Below are 11,735 nucleotides of genomic sequence, written 5' to 3'. Positions count from 1 at the left end.
AACCGCCGTTCCTCCTCCCGCTCACCCTGGTCGTATGCACCCGAGCGCATGCCGCCATGCATGAGCTTGAGCTCGAGCATGGGTGCTCGGCCAGTGCACACACAGCAGGCACGCAAGGCCGCGCCCCGCTGCACCATGCATGTGCTCATCCGCACCCCCGCGCACCCCCAAAACGCCAAAGAAAAGCCTGGTAATTCAGGGTGAAGCTCCGTCGTGAGCAGCAGCCATGGCTACAGACCAAGTAAAGCCTGATGCCTGTCTGCCTATAAAAAACCTCGCGCTGATATGACAACATTAAACTAACTACTACCAAGTGGCTAGTGCTATGAATCATAACCCAGGCCACCAGGGATCAATCCCTAGTTTTGCCCAATTTTTTTGTATCTCTGATTTTTTTTGCCATGCTTGTGTTGAGCAGTTTGTGGGTGGTAAAAAGAACAGTAGGTAATGAGGATCATTTTGGCCCCTAGAAAAAAACTGTTGACAATTACTGTGGTAACAATTTTTTTGAATAAATAGTGTGGTAATATATATACACACACACCTGATAACTTACACACAAATTTCATGGTAACTTTGACTTGAGGAAAGACTTGCTGAAAAGTATAACTCGCTAACTTATTTTTGCGGGGAATAACCTCGCTAACTTATGCCTATATCATGGTAATTTTATGCCTCACAGACTTGATAAATTATGTACAAACATTGATAACTTTGGACGATTTTGACCCAGAAAAAAGAGTTGTTGAAAACATATCCACCGTCATTTTTTGGATAAATAGTGTGGTAACGTACGTAATGCACACCTGATAACTTACACATCAGTCTGGTGGTAACACTGACTCCGGGAAAGAGTTACTGAAAAGCATAACCTCGCTAACTTTTTTTGCGGGGAATAACCTCTCTAACTTAAGCTCATATCATGGTAATTTATGCTTCACAGACTTGATAAATTATGTACAAACATCGAAAACTTTGACCCAATAAAGTGGTGTTAAAAATGTGCCTCCGATATTTTGTGTAAATAATTTGGTAATATAAACATCGCATACCCGATAAGTTACATACAAACACCTTGGTATCTTTTTGATCCGGGGAAAAAGGTTATTGAAGTACATGCCCCGGCTAACTTACGTGTAAATAATATGGTAATATATGTCCCGCATACCCAATAACTTGCACACAAATACCCCGATAACTTTAACCAATGATGTAAATAATTGTTGAAAAATATAACCACCGGATAACATATGTGAAAATAACACGATAATTTACAAACCGTATACCTGATAAGTTACATACAAAAATCACGGTAACTTCAACCAAGAAGGTAAAATTTTGTTGAAAAACATATCCCCTAATAACTTCTATGAAATATCTATTTGGCACACCAGATCGTTTTGACAAAACTGCCAAACGACCTGACTGCCCTTCGATCCCGATCGCTAGATCCACACGATGTTCGCTGCCTCCTCCACCCCCACTCGATTCATGGGGGAAACCCAGCCGCGCCCTTTCTTCATCCTCTTTTCGACTTACTCCCCAATCCCAAACCAACAGCTATCGCTTACGCCAGCGACCTCACCGTCTTGCCCTGTGCTCCGACGCTACCCCTAGCATCTCCACCTCCTATTCCCTCACCCTATCATCCTATCTGAGGCCCCAAATCGAGCATCCAGGTCAGCCGGCGGCTAGATCCACCACAGCCACTGCGGTACGTCCGGATCCGCGCCCTCATGATGCAACGGGGGTGCTCGAGGATGGTCGCAGCCACATGCACCGAGAAGGGTTCGAGACGACGGAAGGTTGACGACGAAAGTGCTAGAGGGCTCGCGAGCGGCCATGGGTGAACCATCTTGCCCAAGTCTAGACGCGGTTGTTCAAGTACAATGATACCCAGACGGGGAAGTTGAGCATTGTTGCTGGAATGGCACTATCGTACACATATCTGTATGCGGCTCAAACAAATTCAGCGCTCCACTTGCAGGTGTTCAAGATGCCACTGGATACCAAACGAACAAAGTTATTTGAAAAACATACCCCTGTTAACTTATGTAAAATAGCATGCTAATATACGAACAACATGGACAATAACTTACATACAAACACCTAGGTATATTTGACCAAAGGGGGAAAAGTTGTTGAAAGCCATACCCCCGGTAACTTGTACGAAAATAGCACGGTAAAATATGAACCGTATACCTGATAACGTATGTACAAATGCCATGGTAAATTTGACCAAGGGAGAAAAGTTGTTGAAAAACATATCCTCGATAATTTCTATGTAAATTGTATGGTAATAAACCAAATCCATACCTGATAACTTAAGTACAACCATTGCGAAAACATTTTTTACTGTGGGGAGGGGGAAGGAGTTGTTGAAAAATATACGACGAAAACTTGTATCTAAATAGCATGGTAATATACGAACCGCATACCTATTAACTTAAGTACAAACACCACGGTAATATTTGACCAGAAACATACCCCGGTAACTTCTATGTAATTAGCATGATAAAAGATGAACCTCATACATGATAAAGATGCAGGCACCATGGTATTTTGCATCTGAAAAGGAGGGAAAGGGACGCTCGGGTTTGTGAACTATGTGAACCGGTGTGAAACATGTAGAAAAATATATGGAACTAGGGTGCATAGTCCTAATACCCAAACTAGTGGGGCTGCCGGTTTGAATTTTAAGTTACTGACTTTTTTTGTTCAATCTTGTCTCCATAAGATACAATTAGTGTGTAAATTGTTTGCAATCAGTAGAGCTGAGTAGCCCAAGTGGATGCTCTAGCTAAATTTACTATGTGGGTCATGTGTTTGATCCCCCGCCAATCCATTATTGATTTTTTACTCTTTCCAGGGAAAAACATAGGGTGGACGTGGGATCGAAGGGTAGGAGGTCGCCGTTTCTTTTACCTATTTTTATGCAGGGATCAGGAGCAGCCCAGAAAATCGGGAAGGATGCGGGATCGAAGGAGACGGACTATTTAGGAGGACATGGGATCGCAAGGTGGGAGATGAGTTGGTACTTTTGCAATCTGTCACACGGTTTCCAAATATCACTGTCCTTATTTCTAACATCTATGTCCATTTACTTTGTGTACCTATGTGTCGATTATTTCGTCTAAGACACGCTCGCTGCCGCTCCATAACCTTGCGACCGGCTCCGAGAGAGCGTGTGGCGAACAAACCTGCGTACGAACCATGCCATGCCACTGTCAGTGGACAACACGACTGATCAACCAAGTTAAGTAAGTCGAATCTGGTAAGGTTGGACCCACCGTCTGTTTGTCTGCAGTCTGTTCGCGAAGCGCTTTTTATTCTTGGGGAGCGAGACTTTCTCCCTTGACTCTTGACTCTTGACCTTAGCCGGTTGGGGGCTTCGTCTATTTTCTACTCGTAATATATGACGCCGTGAGCTGCTAGCTTCTTCCATGCCGTTTCGTGGGCCCTTCCGTCCAACAGCCGTATGGATGGATGAGGCCAGCGCACACGTACGTACACGTCAAACTGCGCGTCCTAAACGCTCCCAGCTCCCCCTACTGCTACTAGGACTAGCCAAGCGAAACGATATGGACAGCCGAGTCGCCGGCCGGTGGCGACGTCGACCCCGACCCCGACGTGGGGCACACGCGACCTGCCCCCTCAAGACTCCACTATATAAACACCAACCATGCGCACACCGGACACCAGAGGCATCCAACAGCTTCAGGTTTCCTTTGAACCCATCCTGTGTGCCCCCAGTACGTAGTCGATCGTTTCCCACAGATCCCTCTTATTCGACTCGCAATGACGAAGCAGCAGAGAGCTGAGGCAGCCGACCAGCATGCCGTGACCCTCGCCCTCTCGCTCTGCCTCGGCGCTGTCGCTGACCGCAGCAAGAAGATGCGCCGCGCCGGCGGGGATGAGTTCGTGTGCAAGACGTGCGGCCGCTCGTTCCCGTCGTTCCAGGCGCTCGGCGGCCACCGGACCAGCCACCTGCGCGGCCGCCACGGGCTCGCGCTCGCCCTCACCACCGGCGATCAGTACTGCTCCGTCAAGCCCAAGAGTGCTACTGCTACAGATCAGAAGCAGGCGCACCGGTGCCACATCTGCGGCCATGGGTTTGAGACGGGGCAGGCGCTCGGCGGCCACATGCGCCGGCACCGCGAGGAGGTGGCGCAGGCGCTGCCCGTTCTGCTCGAGCTCTTTATCTAGACCGATTTCAGTAGTTTTAGACTTCTAGTGCAGAGTTTCCGGCATGCGTATGCGTGCACACTTGTAGTGGTTAGGTGTTAACTATTGGTTGGTTCATTACTTTATACGTGTACATATAGAAGTGTGACTTTTTCAGAGATTATATAAGTGGATTCGTTCGTTTACATTGTTTCAACTGAAATTCTCAATTCATTCTTTTTTCTTTTGAACACAAGACAGGCGCAAGCGCTCATATATATGTGCATACATTTACCCCTATAAACGTATACACGCACACACTATCCCTATATGAGCACTTTCGAGAGACCGAGTCGACATATCATCTTGAGATTTGACGAAGTCATCATAGTCGCCTCGTAGTTGACATAACGTCTCCTCCCACTGAACACATGTCGTCAGAAATCCTGAAATAAATTCATAATAAATGCGAGCACCAGGACTTGAAACCCGGCGAGGCTGATGATACCACTGTCCTCCTAAGCATCCCATGACAAGTTGATTCGCACATTTGCAATTGATCCGATCGTAAATTTATTACGAAAAGGCTGTGCAGACGATGGATCGATCGTACGACAATTGGACGATGCCACATCCAGCCGTCCACTGGACTCCGATGATATGGATGGACGACCTGATGTGCAGCGTCATGCACAAATCGTCCGTGCATCGTCGTCTGCGTAGCAGCGCTCAATTTATTATCTTGCCCGGTATGTGCCCCTAGTTTATTAGCTGCAGTCCCGAAACATGGTGCACTATGAATGAATCTTGTTGGAGTAGGTGTGGGCCGGATGATCTATTCATGAGGAGGTTAAACTTCAAGAGACCATAAAGGGGACACTTTTTTTATGGTAGATTACTTGTTGTACTTTTGCTGTCTTATACAATGCTTACATGATGTTTTTACCAAAACCCAAACCCAAAACTTAAATCCCCCAAAAGACTAGGTAATGAGAGGGTGGTTTCTAATCCATCGCCAAAAAATGAATCATGCATGTAAACTCTTGAATTCACTTCCACGGTTCCACCCATGTTATGCATCCATCTGAACACTCCACTTGATCACTCATGTAGACTTTATAATTAAATTCATCACCGCGTTAACCGAAGCTCACAACTTCTTAATTTGAGCTACTCATTAAGCAACATAGCTAACACAAACAATTAATCACCATAATTTGAGCTAGGTTAATGTAGATCAAGTAGTAGAAGGTCTCCTAAAAGACTAAAAATATATAACACTTGCTATGTATAAACAGAGAAACTTAGCTTAGCATAGCATAAGCTTCTCCGTCATAGCCCTATGCCTCGAGTCAGAGTCAGAGGATATGACGATGACATCATTTGATGTTGGCCCCTGCCTTTGGTAACCCCTCGTTATCGTTGCTGGCTTCTCCACTACTGTCGCGGCCTCCTTCTTGACGACGACAATGTCATCTTGCAGGTTGTTCCATTTGTTGTCGTGCACCCTTACGATAGAGGAGTTCGTGACAGCCTTGGACCCCCATGTATGTGCAAGGCTCCTCGGCAACGAGTTGTTCCATGTTGTAGGAGGCCTTATATTCCTCCATGGTGCGTCATTCCACGCGGTAAGTCTCGATGGAGTTGAGAGGATGATGTTGTCATCCATCAGCTTGTCGTCCTCCTCCTCGAGCTCTCGGTTGGAGTCCGAGCTGGTCGCCACCACCTCCACGACCGTGACCTCATCGAAGTTGTATTAGAAGCAATCAGAAGGCGAGTCACGATGCTGACAAGGTAATTAACTTAGGCAAATTATGCCACGTACGTGGAAACCGTTTTCTGCGGGGAAGGGGTTAGTTTAAACGGCATCCAGAGTTTGAGGTTTTATGTTCTTACTGATATTGAAGTTAGGGGGTAAATTACCCAACCTTTATGATTAGTGATATACTGATATGTTCCAAAAAAATGTTTATGATAGTTAAAGACGTTTTCCTGAAAAAATGGACTTAGCGCGCCGTGCTAGATCACCCTAGTTGTTTGTAGGGTTTTTATCATTTATGTCACTAGTTGTTTCTATACGTCGCAGCGCACGGCCCACGTCTCTCCTTCACCCCGTCCGGTGCACGCGTACTTGACCATTCGGCAACGCAAAGCTTGTTCTGGTCCAGCTCCCGTAGTTTTGTTCCATATAGCAATGTAGCAGGACCCAGTTTCTTTATTCTTGCTTTTCAGACCCGTCCACATTTCTTCGGCCCAATTAAACAATGTGGTTATGGCGGTTAAGCATTGACCGAACCACCAAATGCAAATGCTCTCACACATGATGAACGGTAGGAGTGCACTCGCTGCGCAGCCGTCAGCCGTATGCGCTTACGTAAGAGTAGTTGCGGCAGGCCGCAAAAAGAAAAAAAGGTTACCATTTATTCAGTATCTTTCTTATTCTGGTGCAGCTCCACCCCTCATGTTAGGAGCGCACTCGAGGTTGCGCGGAGCGTGAGTTTTGTGCGAACTAGATGATACCCCGCACGTTGTTGCGAAAATATTTTGCAACATATTTCAATGTGACTCGTTGTATGAAACATGAATATTTGAAGTAATAATATAAAAAGCTAACAATAAAAATACATAGTATAATTTATTGTGCTTGATTACTATATAGTTGTAAAATGTTTATTAAATGTATATAGCATAATAGAATGAAAACCCTTATGTATGTTACATGTTGAGATAAGTCTTTTTTTCATGCATGTCATGATGAAGTGGCATGCTTGCATGTTGAGAGACATATGATAGTGGGGGTGGGCCTTTTCTCATGCATGTTGTGCAATGATGTGGCATGCTTGCATATTGAGAGAAATAGTTAGTGGAGGCTAGCTATTTAAATATAGAAGATGATCGGATGGCTGTAAGCCTGTAACTTGGAAGAGTCAGGAAATTTTATGGAGAGTCTGTTATAGATATCTACTACTCCATCCATTCTCAAAAATAAGTCTTTTTAGAGATTTTAACAAGTGACTACATACAGAGCAAAATAAGTGAATCTATACTCTAAAATATGTCTACATACATCTGTATATTGTAGTCTATTTGAAATGTTTAAAAAACTAATATTTAGAAATGAAGGGAGTAGTTGTCTAGGATTTTTCAACCTTTTTGCGACCCTGGCGCGGCACCTAATAATATATGGAGGTGAGGGTGACTTTCTTATATTAGATGTGGGGCCTCGTGTAGGATTTCTATTTACATTTTTTTAAACAGAGGGCAAAAGATTTACCTTATCTATTATGAGTAAGGAGAATAGTGTTTTTTGTGTTTTTTGTGTTACAACACACCCCGCGGTTACTGGTGAATTACTCTCTGGTATGATGGATTTCAACTTTTTTGCGCCTTCGGTGATCCAGTGAGCCACCTCCTCTTTTATGGCGGAAAGGAGAATCCAAGGCGGCCCATGTTCAGTCATGATAAATAACCACCATCAATCCTGTCATTTGCCAGCGCTTATTGTATGGTTCCCCTACGCATGGTATAATCTCTTTTTTGAGCATGCAAGGATTTACATCCAGAAACGTCACTCACGCGTGTCTATGAAACACACCCTAGAGCAAGAGCATATCTCTTTTGCACTTTATTCTTACTTCACAGAGCGTGAGTGAATGTTAGATGTGCCACATGATGCTTAATTCACGGCTGGTCGGTAGGCTTGACAATGGCAAACCATAACAGATGAACAGTTATGTGTTGCCTAGTTCGCAAAATATGAAGAGATTGAAATGTTAGAATATTATTTTGGCATACTCTAGTTTGAGACTTAAATTCACAAAAAGTCCGGATGATATATTTTGGTTTCAATTACGGGGTGTTCCTATGATTTTATTATTACATTGAGAAACTAGCCTTATAAGACAATAATTCACACAATGTTAATATTATGATCCAGAAAATATGACATAATTATTTGAAAACCAGCGACAGTTCTACAAAATATCTAAGAATATAAAGAATATTATTCATAAAACACGTTTACAAAAATATAGTAATTTGAATTATGTGACCTAACCAAAAATATTATCCATGTTTTCAGAAAAAATGATGAGCTAAAAAAACTCTGATTTTTTTTGCAACATGAAATTTATAGGGGGCACCTAGAACTAATGTATCTTTTTTTAAAAGGAGGATGTACCCCCGACGTCTGCATCTGGCCGATGCATGCAACCATTTTATTAATTATTCACAAAGCTCTTACAAGGTAATACATCAATAAGCCTAAAGCCACCATCTTGGCAACATTGGTCGCTACTTCTATCCCCGCGACGAAGGGGTGCCGAATGTCCGAGCCTAATACCAAACAGACATCACACCAACACCTAACATCTAATGTTTGATGCCCCATCCAAGCCATAATACTTGGACTGTGTTACACACCGGTCCGGCACACTTTCAGTGGGCATCACATGTGCACGCTGCAAGGGCCGTCACCTCCTTCATCCGTCTATCCATCCTTAGATTAGATACTAACGCATCGACCTTGCCAGACCTCTGTGCCATCGACGCCACCACGACGCCAGACAGCATCATTCTCCTGCGCGAGTCCATCGCCACCCATCGGATGCTGAGTCTCCACTGTGCCATGCCGCCGAGATCCACTGCCATCGATGTGTAGGATGAAGCACCGCTCCACCACCTACCGACGACCAACCACCAAGTCGTCCATATGTCCGTCCATCCGATGAATGTCTCCAAAGATGATGCCACCATGGGGGTGACGACGAAGATGTTGCCATCATCCGATCCACGAGGCCCCTCAACGCCTCCAACGAGGGCTATGACGCCCACGGGCGCCGCCGTCAATAGTAGCCTCCTCTAGATCCGAGGTTTCCCCCGGAAACAATGGACTATCTGAGACATAATTATGTCTCATTCACTTGACATCATCATGAAACATGCATTTCGCTGGACAAACCTATCAACAAGAAACAACACGAATCACAGTGCCTTCTAATCGGACGGTAATACATGTGAATGAGACATAACTAAAACTCAGCAAAACAAAAATTTATAATATAACCACTAGTTCTAGCCTCGGGCAAAAATAAACTAAGATGATCCCATACAATGGCCTACCTCATGTATCATCATTCATAGGTTAACAACTAAAAAATTCGGCTCAACTATCCTGCGCAATCACCACAAGACATTACAAACTAAAACTCTAGCCGAAGCAGACAAACACGCCGGACACAAGACAACTCTCCATTCAGCCATTACCCAAACTAGTTGAGTGCCCGTGCGTTGCCACGGGACAGACATATACCTTTTTCTCTATGTGAGCACACCGAACCACTTCTTCTCCTTTCTGCAGATGTGATGAATCCGTCGTCATGTCCTTGAGTCACGCACTGCCTCCCTCCCCTTACATACTATCCACTCTTGCTGTCTTCTTCTTTACATGCTACCGCCAATGACCGTTTCATCATGATCACCTCTGTCCGACATCATCTCCTCTTATCACGGTCGCTTAGCACCATCCACTCGTTATCGTCTCCTCCTATATCAAGTTGGGGTTGTGCAGCCTCCACATTTATGCGGTGAACACCAGATGCCATGTCACATCGACGCTCACCCCCATCAATTAGGCCATAAAAGAGTAAGGGTAGGGCTAGCTATATATATCCATGTGTTGTTGTGGATCACTAATTTTGATTTTCTCGACATGTGGAATAATTAAGTTTGCACTTCAAGTCACACCATTTGTTTCATCATGACACTCCACTGATGTTCGCAATTAAATTAAATTAAATGATAGACCTCACACGCCCCACATTCCATTTTCAACTACTTGCTTTCTCGAACAATCGTCATGCTCGTCAGTGTTAATGAAGCATGACCGTGTCGTTGGTGACATTCCGATCCCCCACAAGAATACAAGGCATTGTCTTCTTCCTTTCGCTTGCCCTTAGCTCTGCTATCACTTTGAACACAAATAGAAGACTCAAACAACAACGTAAAACAGAATTATATAGTTTTCCCTAGTTAGCATACCTAATTATAGCGAGACACCTCTACTGGCAGGTGTAACTGCATCATCATTTTCTGGCCGCTCGTAGATAACAACAATTTACATAGAACCAGGATCGTGAATCTTCTTTGCTATGTATGTACCCTCTAGTGTAGAGTTCAAGTTAGCATACATTTGATTTCTAAAAAGCAAGCATATTACATGTTTTATGCCACACCCATTCTTCAAACAAGATTTGCATAATATAAGTTTTCCCTTGCAAACAAAACAAAATAATCAGAAAGATATAACATGGCCAATTTGTGGGTCTACTATCAAGATTCGTATCACACCAATCATGCTAGATACACATACTTTGACATGCAGGACAGCCTTTCACGGGGAGAAGTACAACATGCTAAGGGATTATACCACCAATTTGTTTTGGTCATATACTCCTAGATGGCAGTGTCGTCCCTGCTGTAGTTAACTATGCGGAAAGCAAGGGAAATTACTATATTAGTTAACTATGCAAAACCCAGAATTATGAGATGGAAGAACTCAGTCCCTACTATTTTGCAAGGGATGTTACTTTTCTTCTGAGGCACTTTATTTGCTTCAGACATCTCTTCTTGCAAAATTATTCTCACTGTATTGTCGGGAACAGTAAGAAACTTTATTAATAGAAATTAAGATCAAATTTATCTTGTTAAGAGCATACCTATGTTTGGACAAAGGTGAGCTGATCAAGCATAGGCTATGTCTGCACGATTGAAACTGATCCACATTTTTTTGTGTTCCAACTTATGCTAGCTAGCATAACCTGAAATAAATATGCAGGATGTGACAGAGGCAAAAAAAAATCTAGTTTGTAGGACATATGCTGTATTGCATTACGAAATTGAAAGTTTTAATGTATCATTTTCCATTTCTAGAACAATGATGAGGAATCAAAGATCCCCAGTTGCAAACTGCATAGTTCAATAAAATAAATTGTGCAAAGCAACTCACTGATCTGAGATGTGTCTTGTCCTTCGAAAACCAAAAAAGAGAAAGTTTGGAGCTACATTCGAAACATGAGGAAATAATATTTATTTATTTATTATTTGAAAAGGGCAGAGACCTGCTCAGTTTTAGTTAAATGAAGCAATACATATACTTGTGATCTACCTACAACATTGACCAAAAGACGCTATCAGACCCTAGTTCTAGTAGCTTAATATCACTTACGATCATATAACAAAGTAGAAATCAACCGGAAACACCCAAAGCTACATGACATAAAAAGATATGGAATAATATGTACCTTTTTTGTAGATAATGAAAGAGATAGTGCTCCTAGCCTCTGCATCGCGATCATATGAAAACTAAGAAATTACCCTTACACATCTTAATTATGTGCCTCAAAGATGAATCAGGTTGCTTTTAAAGATCCTTGGGCTCTCTGAGTCTGTGATGCCAAGTGATCCAAGACCTTCACCAAGCAAACTTCTGCAATTGTCCTTGAATTAGAAGATTACTGGAAGTGTTGTGTATTATTTAATACATATTTAAACTAAGGTATTTTTCTCTCAAA

General features: G+C 43.2%; 1 protein-coding gene across 1 annotated transcript; it reads left to right on the top strand.

Annotated features, from left to right (window-relative positions):
- The first annotated feature begins 3,680 nt into the window (after positions 1-3,680).
- On the top strand, positions 3,681-4,370 carry LOC125506282 (zinc finger protein ZAT7-like). Its single transcript, XM_048671133.2, has one exon. The coding sequence runs from the start codon at positions 3,799-3,801 to the stop codon at positions 4,204-4,206; it is 408 nt and encodes a 135-aa protein (XP_048527090.1). The 5' UTR covers positions 3,681-3,798; the 3' UTR covers positions 4,207-4,370.
- The last annotated feature ends 7,365 nt before the right edge of the window (positions 4,371-11,735 follow it).

The sequence above is a fragment of the Triticum urartu genome, chromosome 5A, assembly GCF_056163025.1.
Source record: "Triticum urartu cultivar PI428250 chromosome 5A, HENAU_Tu73, whole genome shotgun sequence".
NCBI lineage: Eukaryota > Viridiplantae > Streptophyta > Magnoliopsida > Poales > Poaceae > Triticum > Triticum urartu.
The sequence above is the reverse complement of the archived record's forward strand: the minus strand, read 5'-3'. Positions and strand labels throughout refer to the sequence as shown.

Coding starts and splice junctions, on each gene's coding strand:
- LOC125506282 (XM_048671133.2), top strand. CDS start 3,799: ATGACGAAGCAGCAGAGAGCTGAGGCAGCCGACCAGCATGCCGTGACC.